Source organism: Achroia grisella, unplaced genomic scaffold (assembly GCF_030625045.1).
Source record: "Achroia grisella isolate CSIRO2021 unplaced genomic scaffold, CSIRO_AGI_Agris_v1 utg869, whole genome shotgun sequence".
NCBI lineage: Eukaryota > Metazoa > Arthropoda > Insecta > Lepidoptera > Pyralidae > Achroia > Achroia grisella.
The window spans coordinates 457,192-476,992 of NW_026713049.1; the positions used below are offsets into that span (position 1 = coordinate 457,192).

General features: G+C 31.3%; 2 protein-coding genes across 2 annotated transcripts; both read left to right on the top strand.

Annotated features, from left to right (window-relative positions):
- Positions 1-328: 328 nt before the first annotated feature.
- LOC131852855 (uncharacterized) lies at positions 329-1,325 on the top strand. Its single transcript, XM_059203592.1, has 4 exons — positions 329-508; positions 599-760; positions 852-1,013; positions 1,275-1,325. Exons 1-4 carry the CDS (start codon positions 329-331, stop codon positions 1,323-1,325), a joined length of 555 nt encoding a protein of 184 aa, XP_059059575.1.
- A 6,275-nt stretch (positions 1,326-7,600) lies between these two features.
- Positions 7,601-8,914, top strand: LOC131852942 (uncharacterized). Its single transcript, XM_059203697.1, has 5 exons — positions 7,601-7,787; positions 7,877-8,038; positions 8,130-8,291; positions 8,401-8,481; positions 8,845-8,914. Exons 1-4 carry the CDS (start codon positions 7,608-7,610, stop codon positions 8,449-8,451), a joined length of 555 nt encoding a protein of 184 aa, XP_059059680.1. The 5' UTR covers positions 7,601-7,607; the 3' UTR covers positions 8,452-8,481; positions 8,845-8,914.
- Positions 8,915-19,801: the final 10,887 nt, after the last annotated feature.

Genomic DNA, 19,801 nt, shown 5'->3' on the forward strand with positions numbered 1-19,801 from the left:
AGCTCTTATACAGACTGACCTAACAAGAATAATACAGTAATATAGAAAATCCATATTATTACAAGTGCTAAAGTGTGACTGTTCGTTTGTTACCTATTCGCGTTTTAAATACTTAACCAATTATCATAAATATATATATATATATTATAAATCTGATCTGTTTTGTAGAAAAATATGCAAATTAGTTTAGGCATTTAGAGCAATATAGTAATAATATTTCACTGTTTAAAAATTTTGCCAAGATTATGTCAAGAGGTTAATATGCTCATTTCTTAACAAAAAAAAACGTTATAATGTTTTTATGGTCAACAGACTAAAAACTTGAATCATGAAATCCCTGGCTGTATTCGTCGCTCTCCTGGCCGTGGCCTCCGCCGCCCGCCACAGATGGACCCTGGGACAGCTGTCCGAGGCCATCGAGAACCCCACCACCAACCCCTCCCTGTTGCCCGCTCTCAAGACCGGCCTCAACGCTTATATGGACGCTATCTTCTCCGGCCTTGACTACGTAAGTACGCAAGAACAAGTTAATGTATTAAAACAAATTCAAATGATACTTATTACGAAACCAAAAATAACCTTTTTATTATTGTTATAGGAATACATCTACATCGGAACCGCCCCCATCGATCTGTCCACCTGGAGTTTGAACGAGCTGTCCGCAGCCATCGAGAACCCCAGCACCGACCCCGCTCTCCTGCCTTACCTCAAGGATGCCCTCAACGCCCTGATGGAAGGTCTTCACTCTGGATCTACCCAGGTATATAATATTTAAAATTCTACTATTTCTTCCTTAGTGTTACTAATGACAACAGAATAATTGTATAATAATTAACAATGCTTTATTTCAGCCCGCTTACTCCGTCATCATCCCCGCAAGAGACCTTTCCTACTGGAGCTTGGGTGAGCTCTCCAGCGCTCTCCAGAGCCCCGAACTGAACCCCGCTCAAGCCCCCTACCTGGTTGATGGTCTGAACAGCCTCATGGCCGCTAACTTCGGAGGTGCCAATGTGGTGCGTATCTTATCATTAGTATTAATATTTCGTAACAAATCACCATTTGATTTCACTTATAAATACTGTTTAGTTATGTACAATGATAATAATAAACATATTATAATGAGATAGTGCTTATTATAAATAGTTACATATGTTTTTATAGTCATCATAGTATTTAATTCGAATTACATATATTTACGAATTAAATATAGTACAAGTAGTCAATTATTAGAAAAAGGTTAACATTAACATGAATTTCTTTTTTTTCTTCCACAGCAATCTATTGTCCTGGCTATTCCTTTGGAAATCGTGGCTGCTTCCGCTTAAGTCGTAAAGCTCTCTTCTGTGAGGAACGCCTAAGTGAGTTGTTTACACTGTTTACAAATATATTCACTGCAACTATAATATTACACGTGTATATATATTAACTATATTATAAACACGTACTATTTAACATAGGCAGATTGTACAAAATTATCTCATGTATATCTCTCATATTTATTGTGCAGACATGCATCTTGGTTGCATACTGTATTTTAGTTTAAAGAGGTACATTAGTGACATTACTGGATATTGGATTGGTCTATAGGATTGGCTATAAGTGATGATTTCATTGCTTGATCTATTACTATTCGTTATGTACCATTCATAATGGCAAATATAGTATTGTATAAAAGAAGAATATTTTCCCAAATCTATAATTGTTAATATTTTGTATTATTATTAATTAATTATAATTATTTTGATGTATCTTATTTTCTACAGGTCGCTTCCCGTACCTCACTCACTCTTGACCCCGTTCACACCATCTGAAATCTAGTTTAACAAAATAAGAAGAGACTAAATTTTATGTTTTCTTCTATTTATACATACAAGTTTTGTTAAAGAATAATTATGTCTAATATAGTTAATAAATTATATATCTAAACAAGGTCTTTTTTTAATCACTATCCGAATTTTTATGTTTGTGTTATTTATTGAAAATGATGAAATACTCATTTATTATTTAAGTGTTCACTTAACTTAATTTTTAATGGACTTTTATTACTAAAATATGGTAATAATTGACAACAGGGCTATCCTGTCTAATCGTGTGTTTATGAAAGATAAATATAACTTAAAATATAAATTATTTATTCACCAATAACATACACGTAGCATACTTGAGGTACAGAAAAATACGTGAACAAATGAAAGAAATGTAGGTGAATAGGCAAGCAGCATCAGCTACAGATAAATCTGCAGATAGATCTGATATTCTGTTGGATGCTGTACTTATACTACTAATACCTATTAGTAAAAATATATATTTATTAAATTTAGAGCTCTGTAATATGTGAAAGCAAATATAAACCATGGATATGATAATAATATATAAATAAATAACAATAATAATGTGATGTATTATGTCACATGTTAACGTGCTAACGCTCCGTGAAATTGATATGATGGTATAAGATCATATTTACAGACTTAGTTTGACAAGCAGCTGTTTAATAAAGTTCCACAGATAAAATTCCTCCTATTTTAAAGATAAACAATTGTTCAGTTAACAGGTGTTTTTTTAATATTGATTTTTAAAATTCTGCTTAGTTTTTATGGTTTATTCAGACAAACACATAAATAAACTCCCTGAGCGCCAGTTCATTCATATGCAGCTGTTCCAAAATAAAACATAATTTTTCTCCAAATATTTATACGGGTCAATTACAGTTAGTTGCATAAAATAATTAGACTGGAAAGTGAACTGAAAACATCATGATTTATGAATTATGATGGGAATACGTAAATTTTGGTTTAGAATTACTGGGACGGACATAGGCTACCTTTCATCTCAAAAAATAATCTAGAAAGGGCATGAGGGATGAATTGTGGTAGACAACCTCATGGCCACTAATTTGGTGTTAACCTAGTGCGTAATTTATTACTTGTATTGAAATTTTGTGACAAGTTAGCACCTGGCTTCACTGCTGGACACAGTACAATGATCTAAAATAATTGCCAGTTACTGCTCGCAGCTATTCTCGAAAATCATCCATTAAAAAATAAGACCTTTAATATAGGTCTTATTTTTTAATGGATGATTATAACGATAATGATGAACCTACCTGCGCTAACGGTTTACGCTGGCGGGACACCCGTGAAAGATGACAAGATGAACCACATGCTCATATGGTCAGATCAGTTGGCTCATAGTGACCAATCCACCAGGAATTTATAACGATAGTTTTCAGGGGGAACCGCGTGAAGGTCAACCTGACTAGACATTGGTAGCACTGGAGTAATTACTTCACATTACTAACAGCCTTCCCCGCTATTGCAGGTCTTATAATAAAATAATTTTATAAAAGATATTACAGTTACTGGATTTTAAAATCATTATCGTTAAGTTATAAAGAGGCAATGGCTCGAAGATCAAGAGTTGATGGTTTGACCTTAGTTGCAGGCTAAAAAAATATTCATATATCAAATTTGATGTGGTCAGAGTATAACACGCCGTGTACAGGGTCTAACTGTTATTTCAAAAGCTCGTTAACTATTACTCTACGTTCATAAATTCGTCTGTTTTTTAAGATAGAAGACAGCCTACGCCTATCCTTCTATACAATCTATCTTCCTACTAAATTTCATTAAGCACCGTTCAGCCGTTTAATTGTGAACTGGTATAAAACAGATAGATATTTGTGTTTATAATATTAAACAAGAATCGGTTTAATATTTTAAATTCATGCCTATCAAACAAATATAGCAATAATGTAAATTTCGTAGGTGACGAACTGGGTAAATATTGTTATGAATATAGAGAAGGCGTTTTAATACAAGTAGTAAATAAAAATTTTAAGTATCATTCGACGCAAATCAAAATTAATAACTAAAAAAACCTGGAAACCCCTAAGTAAATTAATGAATTATAGCTAAGAATCATCTCGATTACATTGGCCGTTACATTGTTTTTTTTTTTAACAAATAATGTAGGTATATTTATTTGTTTACTTAGTGGTAGCATTTATGCGTTGCTGCGGCCTTAGGTGACATGTCTTTGGTATAGTCACATATAACTGGTAATTTCAGTGATTTATGTTACCCTTTAATATAAGCATTTATTATACAAAGCAAGCTGGCTGGATGATTTACAAGCCGACGACACAAAGTTTATCTCGTATTACTTTAAAAAAAAAAGATATTTGGATAAAGATAATTTTTACATATTCTATTCTACAAAGTAATCTAATTTAGGGTTGTTTGTATTTTTAATGCTAAATCAAAAATAAATAATTTTGTCTAAAATACAGAAAATAAATTTGGGCGGAGTAACACAGCACCTTATCACTTAGAGAAATGACTTATTGAATATATACACAAAATTTCATAAGAATCGGTCATGCCGTTTCGGAAGAGTTTTTTTACAAACACTGATACGAGAATATATATATTACTACTGCTATTTATCTGTTCATATATATACTAATTATTCGGGCGACAACACGACCTTCCGCCGTATCGTAGAAGACCATATCAGGGGAATGAAGTACTGACTACATATACTTTATTCTCCTATTATCTTCTAGATTACTTTAAAAATGATTTCAAGTGAAGGTACCATGTCGAGGTCGACCTAATAATATTTAAGTAAAATCATTGCTATCAATAGGTCATTAGTAAGTAAAAAAAATGATTTTTCTTTGCAAGATTTCGCTTTTATTTAACATTGTAATTATATACAATTGAATCTAACGAACTCAAGAGTGAAAGATCAGCGTACTAGTTCGTCATTGGGTGCGCTGTTACAAACTAGATCATTCACAAATAACATATTATTAAATACTAAATTAGATGTGATGTCCTATCTATTATATCTATACACTGATGGCTTTTATACGATACTGCACAAACGAACTGCATTCTTATTCCCTAATGCACCATATACAACAGCACGTTAACAGCATCTTAAATGTAAACGAGAAGTAGAATTGTCCATTTTAAAGGCACTTTACAATAATGTCGATATCAATATTGGCATACCTGGTGAGGATATAAGTATATTTAGATTATGTTTCTATAGTTAATATGTAAAGAGCTATTTACTGAGGCAGACTTTCAACAAAGTCGTTTCGTGGGTTGCATCTCTGACTCACTTATTTCAACAGTTGCAGGGTGAGGAGATATGGAAGTGAAATAACGGGATACTGAGGCATTGTACTTTTTAGTCCTCATTAAAGTCAACGTATAATCATTGGGGTGACCTGACTTGACCCAAGGCGTCACATGAAGATGTGTCTGTATACAATATACGAACATATAAGAAACAGTTACAACTTACTATGTAATATTATGTTATCTGTATACTTACTATCTAGAAAGCTGTTAGTTTATTGGCAATTACTAGTCATGCAAAAAACCTACTATATAATTTCTAAATTATATTAACTTGCCATGGATTACATAATCTAAAGAAAAATTGTAGATTTCAGAATATTATTTTAAAAAGTTACATAGATCTGTATAGAATCGGCAAATCTTAGACATCTGCTTCTTCCTTATCCCGTTTATTAGGGGTCGCCGTAATACGTTTTCTCTTTCATTCTTCCCTGTTCGCAGTCATCTCTCTATTTATTCCTTTTCTTACCATATCATCTTTCATACAGTCCATCTATCTTTTTTTCGGCCTTCCTCTGCTGTTATAACTATCCACATTCGTATGTAAAATATATGCTTCTTAAAATATTTCCTTCATTCCTACGCATTACATGCCCATGTCACGACAGACGATTACTCTTTAAGAGGATTGCTGGAGGGGGACACCGGCACTACTTTCATATACATACAGATACTTAATTGTATTAACAAAAAATACACAATCGTACACGATACAAAGTCAGAATAGTAAATTATAATAAGTTATTAACACTGCGTCTTTGTTTGTTGACAGTTATGATAAAATTACTACTGTGCATTCGAATCAATGAAGATAATACCATTAATATTTTTTACGTGAATTACTGAGGTTATCACCTGTCAGTCGCTTATTAAATTATTTAATCTTTTTATTAGGGTGATATGTATACATTAATACTTAGAACCTTGAATAATAATAATATTGGTAAAGTGTAAGTTGTCCACGGAAATTACGGCTTTTTTGTGTTCCTTATTTTTAAAATCGATCAAGAAACTAAAAAACGAAGTTATTAACAAAAAAGTTAATCAATATATTTATTAGAATAATCGTTATAAATCATAGATGTTTTTGTTTTCTATGTATTTTTTATTTTCAAAGTATGTGATGTTTATGAACAATTTTATTTTGTGTTCTCTATTACTTATTATCGCCACCATCGATTTGTGTCACAAGCTGTGAACGCAGCAGAATCTGAACAGATTAAGATTCGGGCGAGAATGACAGTAAAAAGACAAGGATAGTCTCTATACTAAAAATGTTTTATTTGTATTTTGAGTACACATACAACAAAAGATACATATTAAAATGAATAACTAGAACAGTATAAAATTAAACATATTGTTTAGTATGTTAAGTTAAGTTTAAAAATGTTGTAGTAGTGCAGATAGACCATAGCAATGTGTGTTTTTTGTACAGGGAGCAAATGATTTTCAGCTATAGCTTGCTTTTTATTTATTTAATAGTAGTAGGATAACAGCAATAATTCATTCTTGTATTGTTTGCATCCATGGGCTACAGTAACCATTAAGCGGAACGTATGCCTCTGATAAATCACTATCGTTGCATATAAAATGATGAAACAATATTTTCATTCAAGTTAATATACTTCTTGTGTGTACCCCAAAATAAATAATTAACCAATAGACAAATCATTCTAATGAAATTCAAGCCTTTTATTACTTTATAGCCTATAATAAAAAACGTATCTAAAGTTTACGATACGATGCTTCAATCTATACAAGTCATAAATTTCTAAAGATATTGGAATTAGTATCATCCACAATCCAGGTATATATACTGGCTTCTTTGAATATTCAATTATATCGATCAACGGTAGGTGAGTAGTACTATTCTAGTATTCTAATACCTAATAAACAATTCAGAATTATAGTTACGAAATAAAATTATATTCTTATACTGTGAAAGTGAGATTGTTTGTTTGTTATCTCTTCGTGAATTAACAGTTCAATCATACACTATGGAATAGTAAAAATAGAATCCTTTTGGTATCAAGAATAGGATAATTTTTATTCAAGTCTATCAATACATCCGGGTCAAATAGTTGTCATCTTCCGAATAATGTTAATTCTAATTTAATACTTATGTATAGATATTTATAGTTCATTTCATAAGCATTTTATTATTATTCGTAGATATTTTTATTTAGTTTGTAAAATCTTTTTAGAATTAAATACCAAAGTAAGCCATAACAAGGCTTTAAATTCTATAACAGATAAGTGTTGTAATTAAATACATATGCTTGCTCTGTCTATGTATATATATGTACTATATGAGTCAAATGCAGATTTTTAAGTCACTTTAACATAGTTTAACTTTCTGCATTGAGTAATCTTTACTATTTTAAACACTATATTTGTATCGTCTATCATAAATTAATTGTTAAATTTTATTGACAGACAAAAACTTGAATCATGAAATCCCTGGCTGTATTCGTCGCTCTCCTGGCCGTGGCCTCCGCCGCCCGCCACAGATGGACCCTGGGACAGCTGTCCGAGGCCATCGAGAACCCCACCACCAACCCCTCCCTGTTGCCCGCTCTCAAGACCGGCCTCAACGCTTACATGGACGCTATCTTCTCCGGCCTTGACTACGTAAGTACGCAAGAACAAGTTAATGTATAAAAACAAATTCAAATGATACTTATTACGAAACCAAAAATAACCTTTTTATTATGTTATAGGAATACATCTACATCGGAACTGCCCCCATCGATCTGTCCACCTGGAGTTTGAACGAGCTGTCCGCAGCCATCGAGAACCCCAGCACCGACCCCGCTCTCCTGCCTTACCTCAAGGATGCCCTCAACGCCCTGATGGAAGGTCTTCACTCTGGATCTACCCAGGTATATAATATTTAAAATTGTACTATTTCTTCCTTAGTGTTACTAATAACAACAGAATAATTGTATAATAATTAACAATGCTTTATTTCAGCCCGCTTACTCCGTCATCATCCCCGCAAGAGACCTTTCCTACTGGAGCTTGGGTGAGCTCTCCAGCGCTCTCCAGAGCTCTGAACTGAACCCCGCTCAGGCCCCCTACCTGGTCGATGGTCTGAACAGCCTGATGGCCGCTAACTTCGGAGGTGCCAACGTGGTGCGTATCTTATTATTAGTATTAGTTTGTACTTCAACATAAGAAGAAAGAAAGTAATAGTGAAATCCTAATTGATAGCAATATTAATCTCTTGTTTGTTTTTCCACAGCAATCTATTGTCCTGGCTATTCCCTTGGAAATCGTCGCTGCCTCCGCCTAAGATGTAGAGCTCTCTGTGAGACGTGCTAAGGTGATGTTTATACATACTTTTATGAAATTGATATTTTTACTTACCGATAAGTATTGGAACGTGCCTGAAAATCTATACAGGGACATAATATCATAGTCCATTAGAATAGCAACGCACCACGGAAACCACGAGCGTCGTATTATGACGTCACGTCAGTGGTGCCATTCATGTGTAATGGCGACGGTTGCCATTTACCATTATGTGGGGCCATTTCTCTTCCAGTTACATCGACTTGCACATGTCGCGACTAACAATTAAAAATTGGCCAAAACTAATTAACACTTTTGGCTATTACTCATTTGCCTTAAAATTTATGACGATCTACAGTCCGTGTAATTAATACTTTTTATTTCATTATTGCAGGTACTACAACTACCAATTCGTGATGTCTCTATCGACACTCCACATCTATGGAAAACAATTTGTGTTTATCGCAATAAATAATTGAATGTTAAAACTCCTTACTTTTATTTACATGAATTATCTTTAAGTTATTTAAAATATTCAAGTATTCATTATAACTGATAGAAACAAGTAGTCGTTGTTTAATAAGTAATAAAAATGAACATTATAATCAGCCCCTGACGCTAAAATCTACAAAAAAAAATTGTGGCTAAAATCCATGTCAATCACGTCAGCTATAAAATGTTTAATGACTTTATTACTTTAGTTACTATATAAAAATATATACATTTTATAAATAATATCCATATATTATTTATAAAATGTATATATTTTTAATTTCAAGTGTTTATATAAATAGGTGGTATCCATATACCACCTATTTATATAAACACTTGAAATTATAATCAACTTACTAACTGCCAATTTCCAAATGTAATAGTGAACAAGATTATACCTTGTCCATCATTACAGTTTTATAAAAAACTATAGTAGTTCCTTGTTCGAAAATAATTTTATAATAATAATATTAACTCTGAGCAATTCACACAGTGCCATATATCTGTATATCTATATGCTAGATCCACTTTAAGAAGAACTTGAGTGGGTCTAGTGACTTAGAAAAAAAACAAAAAACTTTAGTTTTACTTTCGCATTTATAATGTTAGTAAGGAAGTAAGGATTAATTAGATTTAGTGATAAGTAAATAATCTCAGATGGAGCGGAGGAAGGTATGAGGATATTGTATTGATCTTTATCTTTGACTAGGCTACATTTTGACAGAATATTTAAATCCAACATGACGGGAGATAAATTTCCGTTTTGGTCATCTCAAGATTGTATTAGTTCGTTATTAGTGTTTTATATCACCAGAGAATTAGGTAGATATGACCTAGCGGGTTAAGCATATGAAAACTGAACTCGCATCTGATGAAGGGTTCTTACTTTGTTTTTATTGTTTCTCATCTAAAATAGTCATACACTACAAGTAGGAATCATGTGGGTGACATCCCTTGACGAATTTTTTTTTCTCAGTACTCATTCAAGATATCTTTATGAAATTGAATCCATTATAGGGGATAGGGGTGTGAGATTTAGTGTATGGCTCTTTTAGATGAAAAACAATAACAAGGTAAGAGAACTCTTCATCAGACGTGAGTGCAGTTTTATATGGTTAATACAGATCCTTGAAATTTACCAGGTAATTTTAAACATAAATTATACTCGTATTATTATTACTTATTACTTAAGTTTAAAATTACCTGGTTGTAGCTCTTGTAATAATGATTTGTGTTGGCTGACGACGGCGACGGCGCTTGTGGTAAAGAGAAGTTTCTCAATTAGTTTGTTATATACGTATTAGCTCTTTTGCTCATGTTGGCTTAGCAGTTCAATAGATGCCTCATTTTATGATGGTCGCAAGTTCGATCCGAGTAAATAGTAATAATTATGGTTATGACATCACTATTTGCTAACTCTGTACCATCTGGAAAGTGTTAAAAATAGGTAAAGTATTTCATGTAGTTTAGTACATATTAACGGAAACTCAAGTTTGTTTGAAACTAACATTATATGTATATCACAAAATGTACATATGTAGCGTACTCGTTGATGAATTTTATATAATTTATGAATTCAAGTTCTATTTGTTGATATATTATTTTTTGTTAGTACCATAGCGATATATAATTATATCGTAATGGTACTAGTTACTTTCAATTATTTCCGTATTTTTCCCTTGATACCTCTCATTTATCAGTTACCGAGGGAATTCGTACCCACACGCTACAACTCGTTGTCTCAGACAGCGCTAAAACGACACTGTCCACACTGAGATAAGCTTTCTCCTGCGTATACTTATATTGTGGAATGAACTACCTGCTTAGGATTTCTCAGGAGGCTATAGCGTGGGGTATTTCCAGAAGGGACAAGAAAGAAAAAAATTCAAGAACATATTAATGTTTCTAAAGGGTCGGCAACAGGCACGTAACACCCTTTAGTGTCTCAAGTGTCCATATACTACGGTAACCATTTACCATCAGATGGGCCATGTGTTTGCCACCATAGGTGTATAAAAAAAAGGTACATCAGATGGCTCCGCTTAAATATATTTGTTTTATTAATCTGACCACGGAATTTTACATTTATTGAAAATACTGTCATATTTTATTTAGGTGGTGATCATAATATTCTTCTCCTGTAAAAATAAATCATCAAAATCGAACGTCGGTATGTTATTCGGAACAGTTTTGATGATATTTACAGTTGATAGCGACTACGTCAGTCAGATCTTATAGAAAAGCTATAATTTATGTCTTATTCATTGTTTTATTTAAACTGTTATAGTTCTGGTAAATTACTTAATTGCTAAAACTAGGTACGCACTTTCTACACACCATGTACCACTCCCGGCCCCGCCACAGGTCAACTCACTGCCGCAGCGTGGTTGGGAACTTAGTCTATTAAATCCAGTTTCTGATGCATACCATTATATACTAAGTACCTATTAAAAATCTAGTAACTATATTGCAATAAATATTTTTGCTACAGCTATAAAGAATTTCATTTAATATTAGTAGGCGGAAATAAACAACACATAAAATGAAAAAGAAACCTTTATTAGAAACACAATTTAATGCAGACATTACTTAGACATGTAATATCACCACAGGTATATTACTTATTATTATAGATATTAGGTTTTAAAATATTTTAAAGCTGTCTTATATAGCTGCACTATACAAATTTTAAATTGCTTATATATATACAGAAAAAATATATATTGGGGGAGAGAGAAAAGAGATTATAACTTGCTGTAGCAGTCGGATGTAGCAGATCATTAATAAGTATTTATAAGACTAGACTTATATTTACAGTCTGTTCATGATCTTCTAGTAATTGTTGCAAATGTAACTTGTAACTTTTACAAAATTTGCTGGCAGTAGAAACTGTAACTTATAAAATATGCGTATTTCCCAAAGTTTCCTCAAAAGAACTACGGCCCATCATGACGTAACATAATGCAAATTACGTGTAGGTACTACTGACTTGAACCCTCATCCGGGGGCCATTCCTCAGGAATCGCTGCGAGCCAACAGTAGGAGTTTCATGGAGTACAGTGGAGCTATTCTGTAAGCATCATTTACGAACACTAAAGCGATCTGATTGTTGGAGCTCGAGCCAATTTACTAAAGCACCAGTTTACAAAACACACATGGCTAAATGAAGGCTTTTGAGAACAGTTCAGTATTTCGTGTTCAAAAATAATTAAGGTACCATGATTAAAGCGCCGGAGCAATTTTTTTACGAACTATAAAATTGTGATATTTCTAAGAGAGAGGTGGGAACTAATCCGAGCGCCGACAGTAGCGCCCTCATTCTCTCACGACATTCCCTAATCTAGATCAGAAAGTGTTAAAATTATGTAGACCAAATGGCGATGTTTAAGGTAATAATGGTAATTTAATTTGCCTTTGGGATATCACAAATTAGTACATATTTATTTACTTTTACAGTATGGAAATCTATTTATTATAAATTATTAACTTTATATTATGAATTTATATTCCTTTATTTGTCAATTATTTATATTAAATGAGTATTTATTTATAAAAATATATGATACGAAAATTGCTTACGCGGTCCACCTACTATTTCTATACATACATAACTGGATGAGCTCACATCTATTAATTCTTATAACTTTAAATGTTTCTTGATTTTGGATAAAACAAACATATTTTTTAAGTGAAGTTAGAATAATATAGTGAAAACCACCACAAATTTGTTTAAGCCGTTACTGAGGTTAGAGCGCGCAAACACGCAGACAAACAACATACATAAATTTTACCAAATATTGTTTTTCGTACTATCTTGTTCATAAACTCTACTTTTCAAGTATAGACATTCCCATTATATGCAGGTTCCTGCAATATATTTTTCTATACATACGTATAGTAGAATACAGTACAGGTACCTATAGATACGAATATATGTGTACTGCATATTACGGGAGTTGTAAATGTAAATGAATATAAATTTCGTGAAAACTTGTGTTGAATGTTATATTCATTGACAGATGACATGACAGTAAAGTAACTTTATGTTGTTGATTCTTTGTTTTCCAATTTACCTTTCTGCAATTCTATTTAAATTTCATTAATTCAATCTAAACAATGAATATAGTATAAATTATGTTAATACATTAATATGTATTAATATGTTTTATAATACATAATAGTATAGTAAATATAATTATTTACTATACTATTATGTATTATAAAAATATTTCATTACCAACCACACCTAATCAGAACATGTATTATACCAAAAATATATTTTTACGTAATTTCTTTCCCCTAAACAGGAGAGGAAGTGCCGCAGCGGAAGCATCTGACCTACACTTAAATGGAGTCTGTGTGAAAAATGTACTCCATTTAACTTTAAATGTAGCTTGTAGTATAAGCTCGATGAAATAAAATTTGGAGGATTTTAAAATAGTTGTAATTCTAAGTACGAAATGAAGAAAAAATAAATCATTTAAAGTTTGCAATAAATCCATACTAAATTTAACTAAACAAAAACCTTACTGAGCTTTTTTTAGAGAGATAAACTTCTTGTTTTTTTTTGTAGTTTTCTCATAAGTATGGTATAAAATATTAATATTGCTGTTGGATTACGAATCCTTTAAAGTAATAAATAAAATAGAGTGTGGACTGTATTTATTGAAAAGAAAATAATTAATAGATAGGACAGGAGAAATATGATTTCACCCGGGAAGAACGTCTACCACTCCAAACACCTCAACGTAGGCAATGTAACACCAAACTTACTCACCTTTGCCCAGGAAGGATGTGTACGTGGCCAGTTAATTATACGATGTGTATTGTTTAGTGGCTACAAACAGAAACACGCAGCAAATCAAACTACTACAGTGTATATTTTCATAAAAAATAATTATATTGCAATAAATAAATCAATAATTTTCTTGTTTTATATAGTAAAAAAATACGGAGCGTTCATTCTAGTTCTTATTTTAAATTGTTTTTTTAATTCTATATTCGAAATTTAAGTGGCCACATGTTTTTATTTGTGGCTAGTATTACCAAGTGCCAGTGTATTGCTGTCTGATACCATTAGATTAGTACCCACAGTACAACCTCTGTGTAGCTTAGGATTATACAGGTATGTTATTATTCCCATGGCTCGTTCGCAACAAGAAATCTAAAATGATACGGAAATAATTATATGAAACAAATCATCACAAAGGGTTACAAATAAAATTTATAACAATGAAGAATGTTAACTAATTTTGAATATTAGCTCTCCATATTCTCTGTCAAAAATAAAAAATGTAAGTGAAAGAATCACTTCAATACGTCAATTAGTTTCTGATTTATAGAAGTAAACGTGTGATGCGGACTCCTGTGACGGTGTGACGTCATCGTACAACACTAGCTCTGTCCGCTCGCGCTCTCAGCACGGAGTCGTCTTACGGTTCATTAGAAATTATAAATACCTTCAAAAATAAATCAAATACTAGGAAATCATGTGTTGTGCCGAAACGTACAAATACAACTACCAAAGTAATAGTTATTTTTATTATAACCACAAAAAAATCCAACAAATTTGATAACAGTCGTTGCATCCTCTTTTTGACGATGTAGCCACATTAAAAATGCTATAACGCCAACAGAGGCTGTAAACGTATACAGCCTCTGTTGGCGGCACAATCTTCGCAAGTTACATTTAAAACTTCGTGGTTTTAAATGTACGGCTCTTTTTACTTGTATGTAACCGACAGCATCATCACCAAAGCTGTCTCTTGCCGACTTGGAATAAATTACAAATAAAAATAAATAAAACGGCCTGTTAATAAGACAAATGAAAATTAAAAAAGGTTTAGTACATCTGTTCAACCCACTACATTTGCAATAAATCAATATATGTGTTTAGTTAAATTTACTAAAAGAGGTACCTATATTCACATATGTACATACGTACCTATAGACATAAAACTCTAACACACTTTTGTTCTCTATAACGTAAAATTTAAAAGGTTTAGTACTTCTGCCTATTTGAGTTGTAATACTTGCAATACGATATTAGTTGGGTATTTTTTTTAACAAAGCACTTTAAAACAGATAAATAATTTTCTAAATAGCAAGAAAAGTTAACTTATTTTTTTATTCCTCGAATTTCGGCGGCAATGAAATCACTAGGTATTTGTTGATAAATAATGGGCAACCATTAGTGCATCTATTTTAGGCTGATCATCCGATTCCTACATCCATTTCATTATGAAAATGAAACAAAATACTGCACAAACTCGGCGACCGTTGTAAAATGACATCACATGTCACGTGACTGTTAGCGGGACTCGAAATTTATCGTAAGTTTAAATGCCTATAAAATCAAAACTAATGGGTATTTTTGACTAAAACAAAAACTAATATATTTGTATACATACAAGCTTTATTATAAAAAACTTTCAACCGATTTGGCAACATTCTTCATTGAGTTTGTGATCTTGTATTCGATTTTTTTTTAATTAATTCAGAATAATTCAAAAATCCTTACTATTCTCGAAATCTCTTCAATATTTTTTTATATCTTATAATATTTTATCGTTAGAAAAGAATATTTTAAATATTAACACCAAAGGTAAAAAGGACCACCACATGTTACCAACAACATTCCAAAAACATTATCCTACATGATGGGATGATCTCAATCATATGTCTTTTCAGTCATATGAGTATATCTAATCTTATATAAAATAGAATGAAAGACATAACGTAATCTATAATTCGCCATTAATATATAAGCAGCAAGAAATATATTAGGGGGCATATTTCTCAGTTTTCTTTACCGTATATATTAACATATTATTTAACAATATATTCTGTACAAACTTCATCTTTTTCCATCCTATTTCCTTCAGCAGTTGTTATGTGAAACGAACATAAAGACATTTTTCGCATCGTCACGATTTTACGATTTTATTACATGTAAAGATAAAGAAGTAGATATGATTTGCACCTGGAATATATTATTGTAGATTAATTCAAACAACTTATTATGCGTCATTTTTTATTTACCTTTTTTCAAAAAAACTTATTTATATTCCGTTGCATTGTAACTGTAATTGTTACATTTGATCGGCACCTGACGGCCACGGTGGTAAAGCGGTTCAGCACAGCGCTTTACATCCGATTGTACCGGGTTTGATTCATCGCACGATGTAAAAAATTCATGTGGATGATTGTTTTTATCGGACTTTACAAAAAAAAAAGAATTTATTAAGTATTATATCAGTTGTCTAGTACCCACAACACAAGCCCTGCTAACTTGGAACTAGATGGCTCTGTATAAATAGACCATGTAGGGTTATTATTATTATATATTTTCTATTCATATTGGCACAGATAACACAATATTACATAATAATACATAAGTCACATATAACTTGGGCTATTAAATACCAAGTTTATACCAAGTCGATATATGTGACTTGGTATAAACATTCGTCATATTTATTTTATGTTCGACTCCTTTCAAAGTTTTCTTATACAGCGATGGCAATCAGTCATCTGATGGTAAAGCGTTACCGTAGCCTAAAACACGCAGTAGTAGTAAGTACTACTCGTGTGTTAGTAGTGTCCACTTGGGCTTGCTACTGTAGTTGAGTAGAACTGACATGAAACTGAACTAGTGTTATTTCGTTATTATTAAGAAGGTAATAATGATTAGGTATGATAATATGACACAATGTTAGTTGGAATGAATTATTGGTGCAAATAGACAATAGAAATATAGAAATATTTTTTTATTCTCGTATAATCCTGATAACTCATATAAAGTTAGGGAATATAAGCTAGTTAGTTAATAATGAGAAATAAATGCACTAGAATAACAAATGCCGTCGGCGATGCGCTGCGTCTAACAAGCAAATATAATGGCAGAGGGTAATGTGAAGGTGGGGAGTTGGAAGCGATTAATACCCAAGTTATGTTTAAGTAGTCTTTGCTTCATAAAGTATATTCATATTATTCAACTATACTAATATTATAAAAAGCAAAGGTTTCTTATTATGCTTGTATTTTTTTATATATTACACAGCTGTGGCAATAAAGTATATAATGGTCATATGATGCTAAACGATTAGCATTTTCTATGCATGCTCGTAAGGTAAACTCAAAAATATCAAATTATTTTAACTATAAAAAGATACTATTTCTAGAATTGTCAACGAAGAACAACGGCAATTTTATGGTATACAAAAAAATTGTTTCCTATAATAATTAAATTCGTGTAATTCCGGGAGGTAATCTTATCTTAATAATAATAATATTATAAACGCAAAACTTAGTGAGTATGGATGTTTGTTACTCTTTCATGCAGAAACTACCATTTTGATGAAATTTTACAGTAATATAGCTTTTGCATCAGAAGAGCGTATAGGCTATAAATTTCATGCGAGTGAAACCGTGAGCTTGATGTATTTGTATAATTATATAAGTTAATTGTGAATTTGTTACTAATAACTTAAAGCCAAATTTTTGCCCATTGCTTACAGTTATATACATGTGAATTTATATTATGTAATTATGTATTATTTTATGTAAAATAACTAAAATCACATCTTAACATTGTCAATTACTACTTTATTTGAACAGACTATTTTTCTTATTCATAACAATAATAAACATTTAATATAGCTATTTTAGATATTGAATAGAATGTTTCTTATTTCGCACTATTCTATTAGTTTAAAGCAAAGTGACAGAACACCAATAACTTAATAGTAAAAAGGTTTTAATTTCTACACATTGAGGGAGCTATTTCTATTCTAGTCTTTTCTATAGTTGTTTACATGCACATAATACATATCATAAATACATTGAGAATCTACAATTATTAATATTGTTAATATTAGCACTTCACTTCACTAACTTACCCGAAAATTCTAGATTTGATTAAATACAATTTTTATTAGGACGTCTTCGTTTGTTGACATAAATGACCTATATGATATTACCTTCGTTACGTGAAATCAGCATAATAATTTAATAAAGTTATTAACATCAACTATAAATAAATAAAATAATGTGTGGGGATCATAATTTTATATTACATAAATTGTGATCCTTGATTCGAATTTGTTTTGAATTAACCTTTATCGTTATGAAAATTACAAAGGTTGTCAAGTGTCATATTAATCTTTCTATTGGGGGTATTACGTATATAAATAAACGCTTTGTTAATGATAAGGGCAAAGTACCATTCTGTTAGGTGTACACGTAATAATCTGTAATACTAGTTAACCCCGCGATTTCTGTCCGTCGTAATCGGAATAATAGTTCATAATGTTTACATTTTTTAGTTGTAAACAATTAGATTAAAATGAGCGCTATAATAGAAACTAGCTCAAAACGTTTCTGTGGCCGACCACAGTGCTCTCAATAAGCACTGTAATGTATTCTGTGAGTGGCCATTTCTCTGAAATTAAAACAAAATATCAATATTCATGTAGGTCTATTACAGATTCTTATGATACGTCAAACCTACCATCAAATCTATTAATTAATCTGTGCATGTACTATCCATTGAGGCATTGGAAAAAGCAATCGTCGCCGATACATGTATAGCGCCACGGATATTACGTAATTATATGTACTCATGCATTGCCATGAGGACAGGTTGACACATTTCAGTAAAATTACAGGAGAATGGCATATTGCCTCCCTATAAATATATCTGATAATTTTTTAACCTGTCATCGCAGACAGCTGTGTTTTATAAGTTATTATCCGTAATTTAAAACTCTGTTATGTTTAATAAACGTTTAAATTTTATTTAATTATCTTCTTAATTAAAACTTAACACATATATTATATGAAACTTATTAAGCTACGCTAATACCTTTTTAATAACAAAATAAAATCGTAGCCCTTAAACGGTAGACTTTAAAAATTGAGACTAAAAAAAATTTGCTAATGAAATAATTTGAAATGTTTTTCTTTCCATTCCTTCCTTCTGAACAGTTTGGTTAGAACGTCAAAATTTTCTATGTATTATATTTAACTAAATAAATATCTAATTTACATTAAGATGAATACGGAACCAGTTTATAAAAGATCATACCTAAAAAAAATTAAGTCTTTCAATAATTTATAGCGTTCAGTATTATAAAGTGGTATTTATAGTTCACGATATGACGTATTCAATCTACAGGCCATAAATTTATAAAGATAATCCAACTATTATCTTTTATTCAAAATATATATATATACTGCTTTGAATAGCTAACAAATCATTCAACAGAAGGTAAGTGAACATTTGTTCTTATAATAATAAGAAACGAATTATGTGTTCGCAAATATCTAAGCCTATTTCTACAATAGAGCAGTGTTAATATTAAAAAAATTATATCAACTTAAATTAGTAACTAACTCTCTAGTAATAGACAAATAGTAATAGTTAGCAAGTCTGCGATAAGCTCGATTCTTGTTACACGAAAGTTAATAATCAACTGGTGATGTCATCTTTAACATATTTAATTTTTCTTTTCAAATCGTTAATAGAATTGTTTACTTTATTACATTATTTATATATTATATCATCTATATTTGTTATAATTAGTTAATCAATTACATTTTGTTAATCAATACAATTTGAAATTAATATTTGATCGTTAGCAAAGATCTTAATTTCACTTATCATGTCAATATCATAACAAAAGTTGATCTTAAATATTTTTCCCAAAATGAATCCTTAATAGAAATATTTGCATTAAAGTCGAAAAATTGGGCTGATAATATCACTATGTTCGTTTTCATTAAATTTATTTGTACTGTATTAATTATGAGATAAAACATAATATTTTATTTGTATTAATCAGTTTGAAAACTGAACC